General features: G+C 39.5%; 1 protein-coding gene and 1 long non-coding RNA gene across 4 annotated transcripts in view; one reads left to right on the forward strand and one right to left on the reverse strand.

Annotated features, from left to right (window-relative positions):
* Window positions 1–203: 203 nt before the first annotated feature.
* Window positions 204–1,276, reverse strand: LOC137007784 (uncharacterized). Its single transcript, XR_010892660.1, has 3 exons — window positions 1,043–1,276; window positions 416–492; window positions 204–280 (listed from the first exon to the last, which is right to left on the reverse strand). It is a non-coding gene; the product is annotated as an uncharacterized lncRNA (long non-coding RNA).
* An 11,379-nt stretch (window positions 1,277–12,655) lies between these two features.
* pkmyt1 (protein kinase, membrane associated tyrosine/threonine 1) overlaps window positions 12,656–26,979 on the forward strand; it is a 147,795-nt gene continuing 133,471 nt past the window's right edge. For all 3 annotated transcript variants that reach the window (XM_067368633.1, XM_067368635.1, XM_067368634.1), the window contains exons 1-6: window positions 12,656–12,814; window positions 13,882–14,375; window positions 15,019–15,256; window positions 15,390–15,684; window positions 18,458–18,564; window positions 24,415–24,587. In XM_067368633.1, the coding sequence (XP_067224734.1) occupies window positions 13,896–14,375; window positions 15,019–15,256; window positions 15,390–15,684; window positions 18,458–18,564; window positions 24,415–24,587 (1,293 nt within the window). In that variant the 5' untranslated portion in view covers window positions 12,656–12,814; window positions 13,882–13,895. The remainder of the gene's footprint in view (window positions 12,815–13,881; window positions 14,376–15,018; window positions 15,257–15,389; window positions 15,685–18,457; window positions 18,565–24,414; window positions 24,588–26,979) is intronic.

The following is a 26,979-nucleotide window of genomic DNA, read 5'->3' on the forward strand; positions in this document are numbered from 1 at the left end:
TGTACACTCTAATCATCAAAATAAAAAAAAATAAAAAAATAAAAAAAAACGTTTGAAATGTTTTACTTTACATGTAGGGAATCTAGAATATATGAAAGTTTCATTTTTAAAAATAATTTACAATAAAAAATCTTTTTCACGATATTCTAATTATATGACCAGCACCTGTAGCTCTGACTTGAGTTACTAGAGGCCTTGTAGCTCTCATTGTTGCACTTCCTCCATAGAAGGGCCCGGATCTCTGCCACCTCGGTGTTGGGGAATCGCTCCCTCGCTGCATCTGTGAAAACAGGAAAGAGACATGGGGATGAATTAAAAGACAATGTATAACACTGAAATACAATCATTGATTATAATGGATTTGTCAATCAATCATGACAATGGATTTTGATTCATAACTGTGACATTACTGTACCTAAAATTGCGTTGTTTTTTTTTTGGCTCAAGCTGCTCCTTCAGCTCGCCTTTTTTTCCTTTCCCTGTGAGGGTTGCCTATAAACGCAATAAGTCACTTGTGGTCACAGTATTGGTACCAGCGCCAATTTGCCAGAGGCCTTGTAGTTATTTCCGTACCAGGGCTGGGATAAACGAAGTTTCACATGGAGCATTCTGAGATAATTTTTTTGCTGAATTACCGCGGAGTGTAAGTTGTGCTAAAAAATAAACTGCCGGGATAATCATAAAGCGCTTACACATCCAATAATGACATGTCCAATTCACGAACTAATGACTCATTTGAATTAGAATCGGACTGAAAAAAAAGAGTCGTTAGATTAATCGATGCACCGAAAAATAATCGCTAAATTAATAGTAAAAAAAAATATCGTTTATCCCAGCCCTAATCCGTACCAGCCCACTGTCACTTTTACCATATCGCTTAATCAGTGAAATTCAAACAAGAAGTATTAACACTAACAGTAGTCAATGACGGCAAAAATGGCAGAGTTGGGTCTGTATTCCAAGACATAACGTGAACATGCATGTTCTTCAAATTAAAGGGTTAGTTCACCCAAATAGCAAAATTATGTCATTAATAACTTACCCTCATGTTGTTCCAAACCCGTAAGACCTCCGTTTATCTTTGGAACAAAGTTTAAGATATTTTAGATTTAGTCCGAGAGCTCTCTGTCCAGAAAGGTAAGAAAAACATCATCAAAGTAATCCATGTGACATCAGAGGGTCAGTTAGAATTTTTTGAAGCATTGAAAATACATTTTGGTCCAAAAATAGCAAAAACTACGACTTTCTCTCACAACAGATACAGAAAAGAAGACAATGCTGAATAGAGTTCAAAACAAAGCAGTTTGTGTGATGATATCCGGTTCGCGAACGAATCATTCGATGTAACCGGATCTTTTTGAACCAGTTCACCAAATCGAACTGAATCGTTTTAAATGGTTCGCGTCTCCAATACACATTAATCCACAAATGACTTAAGCTGTTAACTTTTTTAATGTGGCTGACACTCCCTCTGAGTTCAAACAAACCAATATCTCAGAGTAATTCATGTACTCAAACAGTACACTGACTGAACTGCTGTGAAGAGAGAACTGAAGATGAACACCGAGTCGAGCTCTAAGATTACAATACCGATGAAGTGAAATCAATGTACACTTTAATAAATTATACTTTGTATTACAAATAAGCGTACTTACTAAAAGTACACTAAATTACCACTATACATTTTTGTATTTTAACATATTTTATGAGAGTACTCTGATATGCCACTAAAAATACACTTATTTTAGAGTGTACTGTATAAAGTGTACAGAAGTCACACTTCTAATGAAGTGAGAACATAGTACACTTTAAAAAAAAGTATACTAACAATTAATTTCCCAAAAATATATACTTCCCATAAGTACACTGAATTGCCACTCTAAGTATGTCAAATTTAATACACTTAAAAAAAATAAACTTCAATACAATTTAAAATACATTAACAACAAAGTACACTTTCAAAAAGAACATTTAAAAAATAATTTGATTACTGATAAATTAGTATACTTACTGTTTGGACTATTAAGTTGAACTTAATTACATCTTTTTTGAAGTATACTTTTAAAAAGTACAAATCAAATACTCTTTAAATAAAGTACAACAAGTAGAAGTATACTTGTTTTATAATTTATGTACTTCATTCATATTTCAAATACACTAAAGTATACTACTTTTTTACCTGGGCTACCTACTACATTTGAAGCTGCAGAAGCCCTCTTCCAAATGTTTTGTCACTTCATTTGTCACTCTCTCCTCCGGTTACTACCCGCAAACGAATGGCCAGATTGAGCAGAAGATCCAGGAGATCGGGAGGTACCTAAGGTCCTAATGCCACCAGAACCAAGACAGCTGGAGCCGGTTCCTCCCATGGGCAGAGTACCCCCAGAACTCCCTCAAGCAATCCACCACCAGGCTCACCGCATTCCAGTGCATCCTTGGATACCAGCCTCCCTTATTCCCCTGGTCCAGTGAGCCCTCAGAGGTTCTTACTGTCAACCACTGGTTCCAGCAGAGCGAGAGGGTGTGGGACTCAGCTCACATGCATCTCCAATAGGAAGTGCGGAGACACAAGAGGCAAGCTGACACCCGAAGAACATCGACCCCTCACTACCAACCAGGTCAGAAGGTGTGGCTCTCGACATGGGACAGCCGTCTCTGCCTGCCCTGCCGTAAGCTGAGTCCCCGTTACATAGGTCCATTCACCGTGCAGAGGCAGATCAACGAGGTCACCTACAGGCTCAATCTTCCACCACACTACCGCATTTAACCATCATTTCATGTTTCACTCGATCACTCTCCCCAGAATTCTAATTCACCATGCCTGCACCTCCTCATCAGTACACACCATATATTCCCTCACAACTTGTCTCTACGAACACAAACAGACTCCATCAAGATACTCACCTGTGTACCTACCTGCCATTGTGGATTCCCATCTTCTGTCTTTTGTCATGCATCATCTATATCTGTATCTGAAAATCACCACAGTGGTACTTGGGTAGAAGTAGAACAATAATCTGGTGGAGCTTGCAGAAAACAATTTGATTGCATTTTTTAATTTTTTTTTTTATAATTTTTTAAAATATGTCTGTATAGCAAGGTAAATCAAATTGGTCATGACTTTGGCATATAATTATTAAATAATAAAACAGTAAAACAACATGAAAATCACCACAGTGACTTGGGGAGATGTAGAACAAGAATCTGGTCAAGTTTGCAGAAAACAATTTGAGTTTATTTTTTTTATGAATTTTTAAAATATGTTTGTATTGCGAGGGAAATAGTTTAGTAAGTAAGTAAGTAAGCAAGTAAATTTTATTTATAGAGCACATTTAAATTCAGCTTACACTGACCAAAGTGCTGAACAAAACAAATATAAAATAAAATGTAAAATGAAATAGAATAAAAAATAACAAAGAAAACAATTACTAATCCATAATTCAATAATTAGCAAAGGCTAAGGAATAAAGATAGGTCTTGCTTCTAGATTTAAAAACAGAAGATGGCAGCTGATTCCATAACTGTGAAGCAGCGACTTTGACATATTATGAATATTAAAGAATAAAACAGTAAAACAACATGATAATCACTACAGTGTTACTTGGGAACATAACAAGAATCATATGGAGTTTGCAGAAAACAGTTTGATTTTTTTTTTTTTTTTTTTTTTTAATGAATTTTAAATATATGGGAGTGTGGCAGATCGCCAAGCGAGTGGAAGCACACAATTATTATGCAAATATTGAAGCCTGGTAAAAACGCAGGAGATCCCAACTCTTATCGCCCAATTGCTCTTTTGTCGTCTGTGCTATGTAAGACAATGGAACGAATGGTTACTGATAGATTATTTTACATTTTAGAGAAACAGGAGTTCTTTACTCCTTATCAAAGTGGTTTTAGAATTGGTAGATCCACAATGGATTCCATTTTATTATTAGATTTAGATATTAAAAGAGCTATGGCTAATAAAGAAGCAGTTGTGGGTGTTTTTTTAGATATTGAAAAAGCATATGACATGGTATGGAAGGAGGGGCTGGTGATTAAGTTGTATGATGCAGGGATTAGAGGTAGGATGTTAAATTTGATAAATAATTTTATGAAGGAGTGCACTATTCAAATAATTTTGGTTTGTCATTATTTGCTGATGATGGGGCTGTATGGAAAATAGGGCGTAATTTGAGTTATATTTATAAACAGTTACAGCAGGCAATTCATACAGTAGAGACTTGGAAAGAAGAATGGGGATTTAAAATTTCAGTTGCAAAATCCAAATATGTAGTATTTGGTTTTAAAAGAGTTAATCCAGAGCAGGGATTAAAGATTTATAACTCACCCATTGAAATGGTTAAATCATTTAAATTCCTGTGAGTTTGGTTTGAGGAGAGAATGTCTTGGAGGGTATTCATAGGTCAAATAGTTATAAGATGTGAGAAAGTTATTAATGTTTTAAGATGCCTAGTTGGAAGAGACTGGGGTGTGGATAGAGATACACTAATAATGATTAACAGGGGAATTATCAGATCCAATATTGATTATGGATGCATGGTTTATGGGGCTCCAGCGCTATCTGTTTTAAAGAAATTGGATATTATTCAAGCTAAGGCTTTAAGAATTTGTAGTGGTGCTATGAAAACAACACTAATTAATGTACTGTTAGTTGAAATGGGAGAGACTACATTGAAGTTAAGAAGAATTAAGGTATCTCTACTATTGGTCTAAACTCAGTAGTTTTAAATGCACAAACCCAGCTAGAAAATTGGTAGAAGATCATTGGGAGTTTCAGAGAAGGGGTGGAAGGGATAGAAAGGGAAGCATGATGTACACTGTAGACAAGAGAGCTCAAGAATTGGGTATGAAAGATTTTATAATTGGATCTGCAGTATGCTGGTCTCCAGTCCCACCATGGTTTCTGCCAGAGCCTACAGTTGATTTTTCGTTGCTAGATCAAATGAAGGAAGAAAATGGTGATCCTATAGCCTTGTTCAATAATCATTTAAAAAGAAACTGGTCAGATTGTGTGCAGATATTCACTGATGGTTCTATGATTCCACTCAACAGAAAATCAGCAATAGGGTTAAGTATCCCTCAAGTACGTATTAAACTCAGATTGCATGTCAAGTCTTTTCGACTGAGCTAGTTGCAATTTTGTGGGCCCTTGGGTGGGTGGAGGGACAAAGACCTGGGAAATATGTGTTATGTTCAGATTCCACTGCCGCACTAATGGCAATAAAGGGTAGGAGGAGTGAGGCCAGAACAGATTTAGTTGCATTGTATCAGGTGATAAAAATGGGATACACAGTGGGGTTTATGTGGGTTCCAGCACATAAAGGGATTCAGGGGAATGAAGAGACTGATGAGATGGGGAAAATAGCTACACACAGGAGTGAAGTTGATTTGAATGTAATGTATGGAAGCGTTGAGTGCAAGAGTATTATACAGCAAAAAATATCACAAATATGGCAGAAAGATTGGGAGGAAAGGAATAAGGGCAGGCATTATTTTTCAATTCAACCTACTTTAATACACACAACATTCACAAGATTAGAGAGGAGGGATAGTGTGATATTCACAAGCTTAAGATTGGGTCATTGTTCACTAAATTTTGGGCTGGCAATGGTTGGTAAGCATCTAGATGGCAGATGTTTGTGTGAAGAATCTGTGAAGCATGTAGTAATGGAGTGTGTAATTCATAGTGTTGCAAGAAGCCGCATGTTTTCTGAGCTGTTGGAGTCTGGATTCCTATCTATATCTTTGAAGTCAATTCTTGAAAATAAGGATTTTGAGAGCACAAAGATTGTTATAAACTGATGCAGAAACTTGGGAAAATGAGATCCAGGCAGATGATAAAGTTGATGAAAAATTATTTATTCATTACAATTAAATTTAGCCTCACACGCAAACTTTAATCGACAATGAAAATACTTAATAAAACCAAAAAGTAAAATAACAACCATAAAGAAACAGTCAATAGTTAATAATAAAATTTAGAGTATTGTAAAATTTAGAGTATTGTATCTAATAGATGAAGATCAAAAAGAGCAATAATTAAGACATTTGCAGATAGGAGACAAGAAGTAGAAGCCAAGGAGAGCAAAGGAGGGAAAAAGCTGAATTATCATTCACCCGATCAGCTTTATACCATGAGCATATAGGGAAATTTACATCCCACACAAACGGATGTTTTTATATTAAAAAAAAAAAAAGGTTGAATGGTTTTACCCATTTGTCATAAATATGAGTTGTGTTGACCCCCTTTGGGAATTTTGCAAATCTTACCCTTTTAAATGTCATCAGGAAAAATAACATAACATATTTTGATCAGATTTCAAATTGAAATGGTTAATTCTGCAGGCGTCCAATGTCTAACCACAAACGTGTCAGCGTGACCTGTCACATTGGAACACTTGAAGAACAATTGAACATAGCAATCATACTCTTAAATATAAAATAACCATAAGGGTACTGTTATGATCACCGTCTGTTCCTGTCAGTTCCCGGACTACATTACCCATAATCCTCTCTGCCAATCACCTGCACTCACTCCATCAATCACTATCACTAATCACCACACCCAGCTGCAGTACATTAACAGGACTATAAAGGACTCACACCACCAGTTTGCGAAGTCTTGATTACCATTGTGTCATTTCCGAGCGTTTCTATCCTGTCTGCCTGCTTGTTATCGTTCCTGCCTGTTTCTTGTTTTTGACCCGTCGCTGCCTGTCCTGATCATTGCCTGTCCCTTGACTACGACTCTGCCTGTTCCTCACTGTTCCAGTTTGTTCCTGTTTTGACCCTGCCTGTACGACCACTCTTACGTCTAATAAATGCTGCATTTGGATCCCCTGCCTGTGAGTCCCATTCGTTACAGGTACAACAACAAGTAAATCCTTGAAAATATGATAAGAATTAATATATAAAGTATTAGTACATAAATGTATGAAAGCAAAAGTAAAACTGATAAATCATAAGCCATAAATGATTAAAAATGAATATTAATAAAAGTGCATGAATATGAATATTGACCATTTCGGATCCATCAGTCCCCCACTTGAGTCTTGAGAGACTCATTACAAAATTGTCAAAAGATACGAAATGGATAGCGAATAAATTGAATATAAAAGCATCACATCTAAATTAAGCTGCGGGTACCTCTGTAACCCCAGCTAACTGCATAGAATATTGACTGGAAGCCTTCACCAGGCTGGTCCGACGAGGGCTACTAGAAAAACCCGACCCCGTACATCCCCTGGACTTTTGCTGGGTTGAGGACTTACCGCAACTATTAAGCGGATGACATTTCTTCCATTAGTCTTAAATTGTTAGTCAGTTTTAGTAAAGAATCAAATTAATCTGCCATAATGAATTGTGAATTCAATATCAACTAGACCCAAATAAAAACTAAGTAAAACAACAGAACCATCAGATGTATCACAAAAGGAACAAATTAAACACTAATATATATATATATATAAAATTGATAACCCTAAACAACACAATCCTTCAAAGCCTCAATCTCTCCATTCTGTGCTGCAGCAGTAGGATGATGTAATCAGTTTCAGTCTCTCTGTGGACTTCCCCTTGCGTTGCTAAGCACTGAGGTGCGTGCTCATCGATCCTTCCTTGGTTCTTCTTGATCAGTTGGAGCAAACATTGGGCTTTTAAGCCACCAGTTGAGTTTACTCATTCTTTTCGTTGACCCTCCTAATGGACACTTCCTTTCCAGTGGTCACAATCAGGTGTCACACAGGAAAACTAACTTGTTTGATGAATATACCACACATAATCTCCTGATTACATCTACTCGTACTGAACCTAGACATGGAGAAGATATAACAGACACAAGAAAAAAAAACAACAGCACAAGACAACAATATTGTCGTTTTTCACATGATTAACAATACATTAGCACTCGGATTAGTAGGATGAATTTCAGCAATCAACAGCACGGCTTTGACCTGTGAATGAAGACCTGAAATTGTCACTGAATGCACAGACACGAAATGATAAGATCCACGTGCAGTTTAATGAAGTAAGTCCAAGGCAAAAACAGTCCACATAAACAGAAACCAAAAAACAAAGTGCATAAAACTGAAAACAAAGAACCACCAACTCAGGTGACCACCAACAAAGAACCAAAAACACTGAAACTAAATAGACAGAACTAATGAGCAAACACAAAACACCTGAGTGCAATGACATGAGGCTGACAATTCCAAGGGGTGAATTATGAGAAATGAAGTGAAAACTGGTGACGTAGTCCGTGCTGGAGTGCCCTCTGGTGGCCAACCAGGGTACTCCAACTGGATATCGTGACATTACCCCCTCCCTACGGAGCGGATACCAGACGCTCCACTTAACACAAAACAAAATTCAGGAGGGAGGTGGATAGGAGGAGGATCAGGGGGAGGGATGGCGGGCCAGATCCAGCGTGCTCCCCCGAAGGCCAGGGCGGTGCTGGAGGAACCAACCAGGCGGGCACTGGAAGGTCTGGAGTCCTAGCCGTTTGCCATGGCTGTGCTGGAGGAACCAACCAGGCGGGCACTGGCAGGTCTGGAGTCCTAGCTGTTTGCCAGGGCGGTGCTGGAGGAACCAACCAGACAGGCACTGGCAGGTCTGAAGTCCCAGCGGTTTGCCAGGGTGGCGCTGAGCTCACTCCAGAGCTCACTTTACTCAGTAAGTCCACTCCAGAGCCCGCTCCAGCCAGTGAGTCCGCTCCAGCCAGTGAGTCCGCTCCAGCCAGTGAGTCCGCTCCAGCCAGTGAGTCCGCTCCAGCCAGTGAGTCCGCTCCAGAGCCCGCTCCAGCCAGTGAGCGGCCTCCGGGCCCTGATGTCCGAAGGAAACCTTCTTCCTTCTCCTCCTCCTCGCTTTACCGGGGTGAGGCTGAGGCTCAGTGCCCACCTCCCCGGTGACTTCAGAGACGGATTCATGGTCAGGAGCATGCACACTGCCTGGTTGACTTGGTGAAGTATCCTTTCTACAGTTGCTCATGAGCTGTTCTAATAAAAAAAAAAAAAAAAACTGGAGATCTCATAATTTTGGATCCATGATTAACCATAACCATAATCTCTGATGACAGCATTTGCGATATATATATATATCTGCAGTGATCACAGTAAAGGCAGTACCTGCATTCACGCACGAGGAAGAGATGGAAGTCCCCCACTCGTATGGTCAGTTAGTCAGTTGAGCCTGTTTGGCAGTTTTAGTGTCCTTCTTCATCCAGTACGTTGGGTCTCTCAGTCTGTCATGAGGACCAGGTGGAGCATGAGGTTGACTCTGAATGCAGCCGTCTTTCTCTCTCTGCATCATGGCAGGATGTTTTGTTTCTGCATTAACTCAGTCTTTTCGTTGTCAGCCCCGAGAAGTTTCAGCTTCCTCTTTCAGGGTTTAGCTGGAATCAGGGGTGAACTGACAGCCTATCAAACAGGTGCCTGCGTTTCTCTGCAGCCTGGGTCTTTGAGTTTCTTTCCCCCACTGGCATGCACAGTCCATTCGCTCTTGTTTGTGTTGGGACATCTTCTTCTGGAAATTGAGAGAATGGCATAAATCAAATTGACCCCATACAAATTGTCATCACAACCAAAAATGAGCAATCTGCTCAGCTTTTACTTATTTTAAGAGTCTCATCCAATTGATAACAGCAGTTCTAGATTTTATTTTAATAAAGCAAGTTCTTCTTTGCAGAAAATAGAGCAAGCAATTTCTTCTTTGCAAAAATGCAGAAAAGAGCAAACCAAACTATATTTCTAATTATCTGAACATATAAATAATACTCACAAATACATCAAAATCAAACAAAACAAAACAAAATGAAACTTTTCTTTCTTTACCTAAATCAATTTAATTTGAACTTAGTCACTCAATCTCTTTCTCATTCAACACAATGCAAAATTTATTTCCATTAACACTTACTAAAAATCTCTACAATAGAAAACATTTCAAGCTGTCCACCAGGGATTATGAATACATATTTCAGACATCTTCAGATCACTGATAACAGAATATATTAAACCTATATTTTTGCTTATCTAAGTACAATTGTACATATCATATCACTAAAATTTGGACCACAATACATTAGACAGCAGCACACTCAATCTAACACAGCTGGGACAGAACAGAGCAGAACAGGAATTTGGTTCAAAACTAACTTCACCTCATCAAATGACTAGGAGGAAATAGTGGCAAATAGCCATTAATTTTTTTTTTTTTTTTTTTTTTTTTAAGCCTATTTTGCAATCCAATCCAATCTCCTTTATAAGATGGACATCCACATACAAAAATAATTGCTGATGTGCTGCTCTGCTTTGACACCCACTCTGAAAACTCGATCTTGTAGGACATTTTAAAAGTTATTTAGCATTTTAGGTCTGCCTTGCAAGGACTTCAATACACAAAAGAATAAGTCATGACCGAATATAACTTCATCTATTAGAAAAAAACACTCAAAATACTTGTGGTTGAAGACAATGTTAATAATTTTTTCATATAATAAATTTGACAAACGTATTGGATTTAAATTTAAAAATTGCTATATTATTTGACAATGGATATCAATTCAATAATTCAGCAAGGCCAGTCTTTTCCTGTTATCGTAATTGCAGAACCCTTTTTAGAAGCTTCTACCCAAAACACGAGTTGACTTCACAGACTTTCAATAAATCTACCCAAAAACACAGTCTCACCCGAGGATTAGCCTAAACGGGGAAACAAACGGTAGAATATATTGATATCAAACAACAACAATTGTCATCCTCGCAACAGAGCGCTCCCTCATTTTTCTCCCTGTACGCTAGAAAAAAGAATATTTAAGTTGATAATTCAATATCAACACCAGTCAGTTAATATTCAACAATTAAATTCGCCGGGGTCCCGGATTCGTGATTATTTCTTTGGCTGCAGTCCAAAATTATTGAAATATCACATCCTCATTACAGCAGATAGCTTCAAGGCTCAACAATTCGAAAAACAGCAGACTAGAAACAGAGGGGTTTTCTACTCACCTCTATTTAAACCTTGCAGTGCATCTTCCAAAGAACCCGAACCGGCCGAACAGAACCGGGCGGAAACACCAAAACTGATGCAGAAACTTGGGAAAATGAGATCCAGGCAGATGATAAAGTTGATGAAAAATTATTTATTCATTACAATTAAATTTAGCCTCACACGCAAACTTTAATCGACAATGAAAATACTTAATAAAACCAAAAAGTAAAATAACAACCATAAAGAAACAGTCAATAGTTAATAATAAAATTGAGAGTATTGTAAAATGTAGAGTATTGTATCTAATAGATGAAGATCAAAAAGAGCAATAATTCAGACATTTGCAGATAAGAGACAAGAAATAGAAGCCAAGGAGAGCAAAGGAGGGAAAAAGCTGAATTATCATTCACCCGGTCAGTGTCAAAAAATAGATATGAGTTGAAGGGGTGGATTCTGGAATCCACTGCCGCTTCAATATATATCTTTTAAGTTATTAATCAACATTTATATTTCTGTTAAATTATTTGAATGACTTAACAATATATGTTAAAGGATTTATTTTCCTCTGTACCTCTCACTGAGAGAAAAGAACATGTTATCAGTATGTTTTGGGGAAAGTTTCCTGCTCAGAGCAGAGCTCAGATCAACTTCAACCCTGAAGAAGCTGTGAATCATTTGTATCTGTGTATGTGTGCTAAGAGTTTTGTGCAGGTCCCTTTGTACTGGACAACTGGCATTCTGCTCGAGACCAGCAGACGCCACATCATGACCTCAAAAGGACATCCGGTACCTAAATCTAGGGTCCCCTTACTATCTGTCCACGTGTGGAAAATTTCTAATCTTGTCTATTTTTCTAGCAAATCAGAATGATCCAACCTGAAGTAATGACGTAGTTAGTTGACACTGTTAAGAGTATAATTGTTGTGGGAATGTGAATGTATGCAGAGTGGCCTACGAACTCCTTGTGAGACTTGAAGCTGACTTCTGCTGATGAAACTGCAAATTATTCTTCATTAAATTTTTCTTCAATTTCTTAATTATTTTAAACTTCGACTCTGGGTTTTTATGCAACATATCTGGTTTCAAGGGTCCTAAACTGTTTATCCCCAACAGAGTTGTGTTGACCCCCTTTGGGAATTTTGCAAATCTTACCCTTTTAAATGTCATCAGGAAAAATAACAGACATATTTTGATCATATTTCAAATTCAAATGGTTAATTCTGCAGGCGTCCAATGTCTAACCACAAACGTGTCAGCGTGACCTGTCACATTGGAACACTTGAAGAACAATTGAACATAGCAATCATACTCTTAAATATAAAATAACCATAAGGGTACAATAACAAGTAAATCCTTGAAAATATGATAAGAATTAATATATAAAGTATTAGTACATAAATATATGAAAGCAAAAGTAAAACTGATAAATCATAAGCCATAAATTATTAAAAATGAATATTAATAAAATTGCATGAATATGAATATTGACCATTTCGGATCCATCATAAACTTTTTTACTTCACACTGGACTTTATAAGAGGATTTAATATATAAGATGGAGTTCATAAGATGACCTGAGGAGGGCAGCAATACGCCTTTGAAGCGTCTAAGCTGCCGCAAATCACACAAGAAGAAGAACTCTCCACTATCCCACAATGCACTGGAAACGCCCACGGTGTTACGTCGAGGCCCGCTTCTGAAGTTTTTAAACGCTTGTGGCGCAATCTGGGAGAAATATACTGGAAATATATGATTAATAGTAATAATATACTTGTTTGAATAATAGAAATGGATATTTGAATATCAACCGAGACCAACACATAATGTAGGTATATAACGTTTCTGAAATATAATGTATGTAAATATTTGTGACGGAAGGGACTTTGGAGGAGTGTATTACTTTTTTTTTTTTTTTATGGTTAACGTACTTTTTAACTTATAGTAAACAGAACACCTACATCATATAATATCATGTGTTACCAGGGTAAATGTCTAAACGCATTAATATAAATACATTTAATTATTTACATATAAATCTAATATAAATCGTTTTTTCATTTCAGAATACAAATAGTAATTTTAAACTTTTTATTAACATTTGGATTTATAAAATTACTGTGCAAAGTTTTTAGGCTAGAATATTTTTTTGCTGCTGAATTATATACTCACCTTGTTTACTTATTTATTTATTGGTCAGCTTATGAATATATTTTTATTCATTTGTTATTTTTCTCTATAATGAGATGGTGTGTTTAGTGCATTCTGGATTGGTTAACAAATCAAAGATACAGGCTCCCACTAATAAATTAATTCAACAAAGGTAACCATACATATTTTAATGGTTTAAATGTGTGCTCTACATGTTTGACCACTTATGAACTATCATTTAGCCTACTATATGTTGTGTACATGACTAATGTGCCCTACCATCACCAATAAATAATTTACTTTTAGAGCACAAAATTGTTTACAAGAGAACAAATTTCTTTATTGATCTAGTCACATAATTTTGCTCTCAGAATACACCAGATTTATGCATTTAAATTTAAAATGTACACAATTTTCCTCCGGGGGGGCATGTCCCAGGACCCCCCTAGAGGAACCGATGTCTACCCACCACAGTCTCACAAAATCCTGTGGGAAACACTGCTATATATATATATATATTATTATTATTTTTTTTTTTAATTACTAGTACCATCGAACACCATCAAAGTACCATTTTACTGCCGTAATATTTATGTAAGGGTACCTAATAATAATGTCAACTTGGCCATTGATGGTTGAAATATATTTGTTTTGGTATTGTTTACTTTATATATGCACTTCATGTCATGATGACATGATATTTCAGTCATAATATTTAACACACCATCTTGTATTCTGTTATAGGTTAGTGCATATTGATGTGGAGAATCTGGATGAGCAGTCAGCGTTCACAATTCCATAATTTGAAATATCTTCTGAAAATTTGTCAAGCCTACATTTACATTAGAAGAACTGACTATCTATTTCCTATGTCATCATCTTATCAGACATCAGTGGTCAGCACCCCTCTCCCTTTGCCTACCCACTTCTCTCATGCCCAGCAGTCCTTTTCCCTAAAGAAACGGAGATCTCCCTTCTCTTCCTCATCATCTTCTTCCCTGTCTCCTCTGCGGCCATTATCTAATTCTTTACCGCCACGGCCACCATCTAAAGGATGTCCCCCGCTCAGTCGAGTTTTCCTCCATCACCCTACTCCGTGGACGCCCCTGTCACGCTCCCTTATTGAGTCGCCCCCTCCTTGCTCTGTGTATGACCCGTCTCTACCTCAGTCTTTTTTCAGCCAGTGCTTTACCAACCTGGGCCTGATTGGACGAGGTTCCTTTGGTGAGGTTTTCAAGGTGAGACATGCTAAAGGCCTTCTAGGGTTTTCTGTGGAATAGCATACTACCATCCTTCCTATGCATACTATTTCTGCAGGAAGGATACTTTATTTCCAGAGAGAAGTAATATCAGCCACCATCTTTTTCTGCCCAATGTCTCTGCATTTTTACACAAAACTGGTTTAAAAAATATGACATAACAAAATGATAACTAGACTTGATTTGTTGAAGTAAATGTGCACTACAGATGTACTCTGAAACTGATACACATGAAATGGATGCTTTTTTTAGATAATGGTGATGTTTCAAGATCATCAATCTATACAATAATATGATACTGTGTAATATGATGTTACTCAGATGACTGTTCTTTGGATGAGATGTTAAACCGAGGTTCTGACTCTCTGTGGTCATAAAACATCCCATGGCACTTCCTGGCTGAATTCCCTCATTGGCTCTTATTTATCATGGCCTCCTAATAATCCCCTTCCATTGAATTGGCTCTATCACCCTACTCTACTCTCCACCTATAGCTGGTGTGTGGATGCTGCACACTGGTGGTGGTTGAGGAAAGACCCCTCATCCCATTGTAAAACACTTTGATGGTACAGTTTTATGTAAAAGTGCTAAATGCATTTATACATTCATTTTTGTCTGTCAGGTGGTGAGTCTGTTGGACGGTTGCCAGTACGCTGTCAAGCGTTCAGTGCAGCGGTTCCGTGGTGAGGTTGAACGAGCAAAAAGCATTACTGAGGCTTGGAATCATGAGGGACTACTGCCACACCCTTATGTGCTGGGTTTCATTGCGGCTTGGGAGGAGGCTGGCCACCTCTACATCCAGACTGAACTCTGTTGTACCAGCCTACAGCTATACGCTGAGGAATCGCCATTTCACACTGGTATACAGCAAACTACACGAGAAAACCTCAAATTTTTTTTTTCTTTTTTCCATTGTATTGTATTGCATTGTATTGCATTGCATTGCAAATATAAGTTACTGAAGCGGAGTGTGTGTGTTTTGTGTTGTGCCAGGTGAGACAAGTGCCTGGACATACCTGTGTGACATGCTCTCAGCGCTCGACCACTTGCACGCTCATGGGTTTGCCCATCTGGACATAAAACCAGCAAATATTTTCATTACAAAGTCTGGACGGCTCAAACTTGGAGATTTTGGCTTGTTGATCAAGCTACCTAGAGATGTCCAAAAACAAGTGATAGAGGAAAAGAGAGAAATAAAGAGACAGGATGATTTACAGGAAGGAGACCCCAGATATATGGCCCCTGAGCTATTGAGAGGGGAGTATGGGACTGCTGCAGACATCTTTAGGTTAGTGAATGTTATACTTGCTTATATTTAAATTAAGGCTGTCAAGTGATTAAAATGTACATGTTAAAATTACATGATGTGGCGATTAATTGCAAATTAATCACACATCAAATTTGGCTAAGAAATCATTCCCAAAAGATAATTTAAAGTCAGTATTGTGTAAAGCATCAAATACACATTACAGAAAGTAGCTTCAGCAAGCAAGAAATATTTAGTTTGATTTAATGTAGATTTTATCACACACTCTTGGACCATGAGGGTGAGTAAATGATGACCGCCACATTCTAATTGGTCCCGCCACAGTCGCAAAATATGAATACGGATATGACGCAATATTTAAATTACCGTCTGATAATTGCGCTCCTTTATATGGCAAAAGTGGGAGTCATAGAGCAAAATAAGTAGACTAGCACCAATTAAGTTTTCGTGCACTATAGCCTATTCAAAGTCATCTGAAGCCATTCCATAGCTTTTTTTTTTCTTCCTCCAAGAATTAGGCTAGAATACTTTTTGCTGCTGAATTATATACTCACCTAGTTTACTTATTTATTTATTGGTCAGCTTATGATTATATATTTTTATTAATTTTTTTATTTTATCTATAATGAAGTGGTGTGTTTAGTGCATTCTTTTACTTTTAGAGCACAAAATCATTTACGAGAGAACAAATTTCTTCATTGATCTAGTCACTTAATTTTGCTCTTAGAATGCACTAGATTCATGCATTTAAAAATAAAATGTACAAAATTTTCCTACGGGGGGGGCATGCCCCCTGACCCCCCTAGAGGAACCGATGTCCACCCACTACAGTCTCACAAAATCCTGTGGGAAACACAGGTAAACTATACCTTTCATGTTTTTATTTTTATTTTTTATTATTACTATGGAAGTATGACATTTTTTATCTTTTTAAATGAAATTATACTTTAAATAAGAAAATAAAACTGCCAGTAGGTAGCAGTAAATATATTCAATTCGTTCAATCAATCGGCTGATTCATTCAGGAGTGAAGTAAATGGTTTCCTTTATGAACGGTCCATTAAATCATTAGGCTTTTTAGTCTTGAAGCGGTGCTGCACAGACCGATCAGTGTATGACATCAAAGTACCGCGAGAGTGATTAGAGAGCAGACTGCTCCGTGTGTGCTTTGTCTTTATATTTTCATTGGCAAAATTTAGCAAAACAGACAATATTGTGTCTAAAATAACACTAATAACTTCTTATTTATTGAACTATTGTATAGACCTATTTACTGTTTGTAAACATTAGGGATGCGCGCGCATCATGGTTGCAGAAAACCCGGGAGTGATAACCAGTACGACTAGAGAGTTACGACGAAGCGGTTCAAATTAGTTAAGATTTAGAAACATTATAGAATATTTTGATTTATTTATTTATTTTTTTTATGTTGTCGGCATATCACAGCAGCTTCACCCAGCGATAAGCACTGTTATTTCAAAAAAATTAACATTACCGAGTGGTATACAGCTTACGGATCCTTTTGCCATAGCACCTTGTCAGTTTTTAAATGACGAAACGAAATGGCCAAGCATCCAGTGGCCAGAGATATATATTTACCTGATTGACACCTCAAGTGTATACTCAGGAGAAGCTAAAAGCGTATAAGTCTCTTGACGCGTACAACTTTGTTTTTTGTTTTGTTTGTCACGAATTAAAAGAATAAAAAGTTAATTTCGAGTTTATATCTCACAATTCTGACTTTTATTTCTCGCAAATCTGAGTTTATATCTCACATTTCTTACAAAGAAAAACAATTGTGAGATCTCGTTTCTGTCTTTTCTGAATTGCAATTTATTCCGCAATTCTGACTTTTTCCCCCCAGAATTGTGAAATAAACTCACAATTGCGAGTAATAAAGTCAGAACTGGGTGTAATAAACACGCAAATGCAAGAAAAAAAGTCAGAATTGTGAAATTAAAATTGTATAGACTGTTTAAAAGTTATCTATGTGAAATGTTATAGGTTTAAATATTATTTCAATGCTGTAACTGCTATGTATGTATGCCCTCTGAACTGCATATGTGAATATTATGTAGACTTACTGTTTACATCAAATTCCTGCTTTAATAGTAGACTAATCCTTGCAGGTGTCATCAGTCCAGTCTGAAACGTCTCCGTTTAGCTTCAAATGACGTTTTCAACGATGGTTTTCTTTAAAAATGAAGACTATATTTTTTGCATTCCGATTCCAACATCCAGAGGCACAACAAAACATTTTTCTCTTATTCTGTGGATTTTGCACATTTTCCTCCAATTGCTACCACTATTTTTCTGCAACCACTATGCGCGCGCAGCTGCAAGTGACGTCATTGTGACGTCTGCTCCAAAGTGGTCTATAAAATCAGTATCACATTTGCATTCGTGCTATTCTGGAAAGAAAGACCGCACTCGTGTGATATTACTCTCGCCTTGCGTGATATAGCTTAACTGTATATGATATGATGTAAATATGACTCAAACGGGGGCATTTTTTGCTGTTGAATGTTGAATTTTGGGAACATTCTAACAACATTCTATAGTTGCTTCATCATGCAGTGAGTTAACTTGCCCTGCAACATATTCATCATCAATCAACTGTATGAACTGTAGCTCTGGGGTGGGGCAAGTGTGTTAAATGCATTAATAATTTTAACGTGTTATTTTTCACAGTAATTAATTTTCTATTTTCTTAAATTGACAGCCCTAATTTAAATGTTTGTAGTAAGAACCAAATCATTTATTTGTATAAAAAGATGTCTTTATTCTCTTTTAGTTTGGGTGTTTCCATCCTGGAGTTGGCCTGTAACATTGAGGTTCCTAAAGGAGGAGATGACTGGCAGCAGCTCCGAAAGGGTCACTTACCCTCAGAGTTCACTAATGGTACTGTAACATTATTATCTCTTGTGGCTAACTAAAATGCTTAAAATGTTTTTGATATGTTTAGGGACACTTTAAGGACCTTGTAGTTTCGTGCAATGTCCTTAAAGTATGGAAACCTGTTTTCACCACAGTTGAGTAAAAAACATGATTCTTTAAGTCATAATAATAAAAAGCGTTCTTGTGAATATGTCATAGTACTTAGTTTCTTATAATAATGAGAACGATTCTAAGATTAATGACTTAGTTTCTCATAATAACAAGAAACTTTCTGATAAAAATAAGTTAATTTCTCATAATAATGATTTTTTTTTATTTAGTTTCCTGATGCACTGTCTGACAGCCAGCTTTCTGTGTGCGTGCTTTGGGTGTGTGCACTCAGAAAACCATATATCAAAAGTTTAGACTGATATAGTTTTAAAACGCATGCAGATAATAAACTTTCATGATGATAATGAACTGCAGTGAGCGTGACCGTGATAGAGATGATAATCAAAACCAAACTGATGTTTTAGTTTTTGGCAGAGCATCCAAGGCATGAGCTGTATAGTCTCTGCCCTCTTCTGGGAGGCAGGGTGGGGAGCAGCAGCTCATTTGCATTTAAAGGCATGCATGAAAACTGCATGTTTTTCCTTCCACTCAAAAATAGGCATTTACAACATGGTATAATAAATGATCTGTGGGGTATTTTGAGCTGAAAGTTCACAGACACAAGTTCACAGACACATTACGTACAAGTACGTAATTTTGCATACTTTAGCATAAGTAGAAGGCTATTATTTCAGGATCAGTTTTTTTTTTTTTTTTTTTTTTTAAACGTTTATGTAATTACAGGTTGCTTAAAGCTGCCACTTACAGACTGTATTTATTTAATTTACAGTGTGTGCATAATTCTTATGCAAGTTTCCAAGCACTTTTACTTTTTACCAATTCCAAATAGGCATGTGACGGTATCAAATTTTCCTGTTGCGATTAATTGATTAAGCTTTTATCACGGTATACGGTATTATCACGATATTAAAATAAGTTGCAAAACCATTTTTGTCAAAGTTTAACAGGTTTAAGAACTCTTTTACAGAAAGTGTTATTTTTTGTTAATGTTAGTTTAGAAACACAACTGATCATTGTTAGTTTTATCTCAGGTCCATTCAATAAGTTAATTTGATTTTAGTAATGTTATTAAACAGTAACTAAGAAATTAACATTAATTAATAATAATTAATACTTTATAAGTATTTTTATTGTCAGTTTAGTGATAAGGAATTAACATGTTAACTAATGAAGCTGTATGTTTTACTGAACAATAACAAATAATCAGAACATTTCTAATCATTAGGGCATGTTGTAGTCCAGATTAAAATAAATATCCTTTTTAAGTCTTTTTTAAGTATTCACTATTTGGTGCTGTGATGAACAACACTGAGATTACAAAAAAATGAATGGCTGTTTGAAGCATTTTAAAAACTTCACTAGCGCAGTTACTTTGTTTGCGCGGGTTCCGTGGTAACCGCTGCACGCTGCTGTTCCATCAGCACCCTCTGCTGTCAGAGAGTGAACGCGCACTTTCATTCAGCTCGTCTACTTCACTCGTTCAGCCACGTGCTTCTCATGCAAGTTGGGATTGTTTACGTCTGAGCGCGTGTCCTTTTGACACAGAATACAGTGGTGTTTGTGCATTTTATATGATTGGTGGGTAAAGTATTCTTAATTGCCTTTATAAAAAATTAATAATTGGTAATAAATTATTATTTACGGTATTCTGATTGTAACGAAGGCAGGACTCAGAGTAAGATCCAACTGCAGCGTTTTATTAGAAGTGAGCGTGGTCGTTCAAGCAGGGTCAAACAGGAACAAACAGGAGCAATAAGGAACAGGCAGAGTCGTAGTCAGGGTACAGGCAAGGATCGAGGCAGGCAGCAATGGGTCGTAAAACAGGAATCAGGCAAGATCAATCACAGACAGGCAAACAGGATACAAGGAAACGCTCAGAAATGAAACACAAGTGAAAACAAGACTTCGCGATCAGGTGATGAGTGTGTGAGTCTTTTATAGTCCAGGTAATGCATGGCAGCTGGGTGTGGTGATTAGTGTAGTGATTGGTGGAGTGAGTGCAGGTGATTGGCAGAGAGGATTATGGGGAATGTAGTCCAGGAAGTGACAGGAACTGACGGTGATCGTGACATAACGCCCCCCTCCCGGAAGGCGCGTCCTCGCGGCGTAAAAGCAACAGATAGGGAGGGAGGGTGGGTGCATTGGAGACCTGCATGCAGACAGGAACGGGGTCCCCAATGCAGGTCCAGGAACTCGGGCAACCATGGCGAGTCCGGAGTGTCGGAAAGCCACGGCGGGTCAGGCGGCCTGGGCGGCCACGGCAGGTCAGGCGGCCTGGGCGGCCACGGCAGGTCAGGCGGCCTGGGCGGCCACGGCAGGTCAGGCGGCCTGGGTAACCACGGCGGGTCAGGGTCCATAAATGGCCAGAATAGTTCAAAGGCCGATGACGGCAGTGGCCGAGCAGGGTCCCCTCCCACAAGCTCCCCACCCCTAGTTATACTGCCCCCCCCAAATAAGTTCTTGGGGAAATCAACGGAGGCATTGGCGGGTTCATGGGCAAGGAGCTCGGGTGGCGCCTGCAGGGCAGATGGCCTGAGCGGTGGTGGCAGGGCCGACCAAGGGTGCTCCGTGGTCGTGTCAGTGAGAGCGGGCAGCTCGGTGACGGCCTCCGTGGCCGTGTCAGGGAGAGCGGGCAGCTCGGTGACGGCCTCCGAGGCCGTGTCAGGGAGAGCTAGCAGCTCTGGGATGGGCACAGGCTGTTCTAGAACGGCAGCGAGCCGCTCTGTGATGGCAGCAGGCTCGGGCTGCTCTGGGACGACAGCGGGCTGCTCGGGCTGGCAGACTGCTCCAAAGTCCATAGAGCTCGAGTTTATCCTCAACGCACGCAGGACAGCCAAAACATAAAAAGTGAGCACAGCCCTCTGGGCCAAGACAGGACTGACCAGGAGAGCAGGCTGCTCTGGAGTGGACTCACTGGCTGGAGCGGCCTCTGGAATGGACTCACTGGCTGGAACGCCCCCTACATCCTTACTCATTGCAGGGGCGGCCATCTTGCCCGAGGGCACTGGCAAGGCAGCCACTTTGTCCATCGCGTCCGTGGCACTTGAGAGCGTTGCGACCGGCGAACTTGAGAGCGTTGCAACCGGCGAACTTGAGAGCGTTGCAACCGGCGAACTTGAGAGCGTTGCAACCGGCGAACTTGAGAGCGTTGCAACCGGCGAACTTGAGAGCGTTGCAACCGGCGAACTTGAGAGCGTTGCAACCGGCGAACTTGAGAGCGTTGCAACCGGCGAACTTGAGAGCGTTGCAACCGGCGAACTTGAGAGCGTTGCAACCGGCGAACTTGAGAGCGTTGCAACCGGCGAACTTGAGAGCGTTGCAACCGGCGAACTTGAGAGCGTTGAGAGCGAAGCGTCCGGCTGGCTTGAGAGCGAAGCGTCCGGCGAGGACTTGGGGATGCCAGCTGCTCGGACCGTAGTCAGTGGAGGATCAGCCACACTGGAACGCAACCCTCTCCGCTCCCGGACTGATCTACAGACGTGACATGACTCTGGGCGATCAGCGGCGACGTGACGTTGCTCTGGGCGATCAGCGAAGACGTGACGTGGCTCTGGGCGATCAGCGAAGGCGTGACGTGGCTCTGGGCGATCAGCGAAGGCGTGACGTGGCTCTGGGCGATCAGCGAAGGCGTGACGTGGCTCTGGGCGATCAGCGAAGGCGTGACGTGGCTCTGGGCGATCAGCGAAGGCGTGACGTGGCTCTGGGCGATCAGCGAAGGCGTGACGTGGCTCTGGGCGATCAGCGAAGGCGTGACGTTGCTCTGGGCGATCAGCGAAGGCGTGACGTTGCTCTGGGCGATCAGCGAAGGCGTGACGTTGCTCTGGGCGATCAGCGAAGGCGTGACGTTGCTCTGGGCGATCAGCGAAGGCGTGACGTTGCTCTGGGCGATCAGCGAAGGCGTGACGTTGCTCTGGGCGATCAGCGAAGGCGTGACGTTGCTCTGGGCGATCAGCGAAGGCGTGACGTTGCTCTGGGCGATTAACTATGTTTTGACTTGGTGTTGTTGTGATGGTAGCCACCATTTTGTGAGTGTCCATTGGTGTGGCAGCCATTACATAATTCACCGTGGTGTTGCATTTCTCTGCGACACCCACAGTAAATGGAGAGCCCACAGTTAATAACGCATAATCCATAAAACCGCTGAGTGATAAACGTGGTCCTTCTTGTCGTAGTTTATTTTGGAGTGGCTGGTTAACGCCATCACAAAAAAAGTCTATCAAGACACAGTCAGGCAAATCTGAATAGTAAGCAATATCCAGAAACTTCTGAATATGGTCCTCCAGGGTACAGTTACCTTGACAAAGTCGGATGAGACGTATTGCGGGGTCCATGTTGAGACTGGAAACGCTCACAGAAGCTGCTGGATCTGGGTATGGCGAAGTCTTCTGTAACGAAGGCAGGACTCAGAGTAAGATCCAACTGCAGCATTTTATTAGAAGTGAGCGTGGTCGTTCAAGCAGGGTCAAACAGGAACAAACAGGAGCAATAAGGAACAGGCAGAGTCGTAGTCAGGGTACAGGCAAGGATCGAGGCAGGCAGCAATGGGTCGTAAAACAGGAATCAGGCAAGATCAATCACAGACAGGCAAACAGGATACAAGGAAACGCTCAGAAATGAAACACAAGTGAAAACAAGACTTCGCGATCAGGTGATGAGTGTGTGAGTCTTTTATAGTCCAGGTAATGCATGGCAGCTGGGTGTGGTGATTAGTGTAGTGATTGGTGGAGTGAGTGCAGGTGATTGGCAGAGAGGATTATGGGGAATGTAGTCCAGGAAGTGACAGGAACTGACGGTGATCGTGACATAGATATCGTGCATATTTGTTATCGCGATTTATCTAATCTAATTCCAAACCACATAAATCTTAAAGTCCCACTGTAGTCAATTATTTTATCAATAAAAGTCATCTTCGATCACCAAAATGATATATTTAAACATTTTTTCCTGTGAAAAAAATTTTCATGCCTAAAATTAGCTTGAGTCTAACTCTACATCCTTGCCTCATTTAATATACATGGATCAATGAATATGCAAATTATCCCTGCCTCCACTTGCTCGCGCCAGCTCAGAGAGTCTACTGTTGCTGTAGTGATGAGCAATTTGTTGTTATGGATATTTAAGAAAAAAACTTGCTTCGCTTTGTATATTCAGTTTAACAGCTGTGTAACTGAACTGTCATACCCGTTTCACCTTGTAAACAATCTTTGAAGTGTAGTCCATTGCGCACGACTTTTGCACTCTGCTCTGCAGTTCTGACTAAAGAAAAAACTTTGAATGAATGCATGAAAAGCAATAGATTTCAGTATGAAACAATACTGTTGTTCAGTGAAGATGCATTTTGGGAGTTGTACTTTTTTTCCGATTGTATTATAGATCTGCATGAGAATCAATCGGGTCACTCGCATTGGTGCGCCTAAATATTTTTTCACAGTCGCACGCAGTTATTTTTAATCACAAATGCGACCGAAATGGTCGCAGTGTAGAGCCCTGATTTATATATATTTTAGGCAGAATTATTGCACTCAGATTCTAATGTCCATGATTAACATTAAGGACACAGACAGCAGCAGGTATATCAGGCTGCTGTCACTGTAAGTCCTAATACACAGATCCAGTATATTGACACACATGCCATTTTTTCCCTTATTGTTTACGTTCACTTAATACAAGTGAATCTTTATGCAATAAGTTTTTTCTCCCAAATAGTTGCCCTATATGCTAGCATTTGTGTATGTGTTTCAGTGCTATCAGAAGACATGCAGTATATGCTACAGCTTATGCTAACCCCAGATCCCTGCAAAAGAGCCACAGCACAGCATCTGCTCTCTTTGTCCACTGTGTGCAAACGGAAGTGGAGACGGCAGGTTTACCTCTGCATCACTGAGAGTTTCCTGTCCTTATTCCACTGGTGTCAGGTAAGCATTACTTAATTTCTCTGTGTATATCCTTTTTTATTACAGAAAAGATGAAGTTAAAAATCACCCTGCTCATTCATGTGCTTAAAGGGTTAGTTCACACAAAAATGAAAATTATGTCATTAATGACTCCCTCATGTCGTTCCAAACCTGTAAGACCTCCGTTCATCTTCGGAACACAGTTTAAGATATTTTAGATTTAGTTCGAGAGCTTTCTGTCCCTCCATTGAAAATGTATATACGGTAGACTGTCCATGTCCAGAAAGGTAATAAAAAATATCATCAAAGTAGTCCATGTGACATCAGTGGGTTAGTTAAAAGTTTTTGAAACATCGAAAATACATTTTGGTCCAAAAATAACAAAAAATACGACTTTATTCAACATTGTATTCTCTTCTGGAATCCTTTCCATTGAATTGATTCCATTGAATCCTTTCATCAATACCAAAATACAAACAATGTAGAATAGCTTGAATACAGTGTGCGTCTCCCTCAGACTGTAAACAAAGCTCGAGCGCACCGATAACATGCCAATCTTGATATATCTGCACAGCGCAGAACTGCTTACAATCAGAGATGTAATTGCAGTTTTTTTGTTTTTAAATTGTGATTATATACAGAACGATCAAAAAACGCTCTTTATAATGGCTGAAGCTGTCTATAACACAGCAGAGTTTATCTGGACTCTTGCCAAAACTCCCGTTATCAATCTCTTGACTGATTTTACACCATGTTTGCACTGTAAGTAATGATAGAATCATTTGTGAGAGTGCAGAAACATCTCGGTTACGTATGTAACCCTCGTTCCCTGAAGGAAGGAACAAAGACATGTCAGAAGTGAACTGACAAATTGGGATATCACATGAGAGCCCTATCACCTTTGAGTGTATACTAAACGAGCCAAAGGACATTGGGGTGCTTTGCGTCACACGCACCGCCCCGCAGCATGGGTATAAATGCGGAAGCAGGTGCACTCACCTGTTTTTTTGCTGAGGAGACGAGCAGGTGGTATGCACTCAGCGGTGGCACAGGAACTGGGGTGACGGGATGTACGTCTCCATTCCCTCCTTCAGGGAATGAGGGTTACATACATAACTGAGACATTCCCTTTCAGTCGGTCACATTCAACGTACATCAGAAGTGAACCGACGAATTGGGATCCATAATAAAACGCCAGTTACTGACCCTTCCATTGCCCGGCATAACTCAACAGTGTTCACCAAACAGGGAAATTACTGGAGCAATAAGTGCACTTATCCACTCTGAGAGGGGAATGGCGCAGCAAGCCAACACAAGAACGGGGGCTCCAGACGTTACTGGCCACTATGGGTGAGCATGCGGGAAGTAACCAGTTCTACACGGAGGCTATAAAATCTAGCGAATGTGTTGGGTGTCGCCCAGCCTGCAGGTATACATATATATGTCAGCAAGGCACCGTGCGCCAGCACCCAGGAAGAAGCTACTTCTCTGGTGGAGTGAGCTGTCAACCCGAGCGGGCAAGGCATGCCTTGGGACTGATACGCCAAGGCAATGGCATCCACTAACCAGTAGGGGTGTAACAGCAAATGCATTCATCCCAAACCGTACGGTACGGACGTCACGGTTCGGTTCATGAAGTTAGACCATGAATACAGACGCTGTTTGCTAACCACCCCATCAGGAAAAAGAGCAGAAGAACAACAGCGCATACGTGAATGACATGAGCGCTTGAAAACAAAGTCCACTAGATAGTGAGCATGTGCCGAATGCGTCTTTATGCACTCATGGACAAAGGAGAATACTTTGAAAAGCTCACGCACTCAACTGTGCGCAAAACAAAGAAAAACGCAGAAAATTAAGTATAGGAGGGGTTCGGCTTAGGCTTCAAATGTTTAAATATATTTTTAAGTGGAGCAAACTGTGACACTCCTAATGCACAAGTCATTTTTCATTATTCTATTTGTTTTGTACTTTTATAACACAAGATGCTTTTCAGTTTTGTAGCTGATTGTACAAAAAATACAAAAACATTTTTATTTATTTTTTTATCAACCCTGCAAAAAATATGATCTATGCAAGAGTGCATTCTGATTACTGCTTAGTGCTTAATACACTATAGGAGGCTGTACTGTACCAACTACCTCAGGGGGACTAAATGCCGCTAGATGGGACAAATAGTAATTTGCACTACTGTCTGTTCAAAATAAATGAAAAAAAAAACCTAGCATTGTGGATTTGTTCCTTTGTCCGGTAACTCTTTAGTTTAGGGTATAATTCTCACTATGAACTTGTTGCTTATTAGCATGCATATTACTAGGATATTGGCTGTTTATTAGTACTTATAAAGCAGATATTAATGCTTTATTCTGCATGACCATGATCTAAACCTAAGATCTACCTTACAAACTATTAA

This window comes from Chanodichthys erythropterus, chromosome 19 (genome assembly GCF_024489055.1).
Source record: "Chanodichthys erythropterus isolate Z2021 chromosome 19, ASM2448905v1, whole genome shotgun sequence".
NCBI lineage: Eukaryota > Metazoa > Chordata > Actinopteri > Cypriniformes > Xenocyprididae > Chanodichthys > Chanodichthys erythropterus.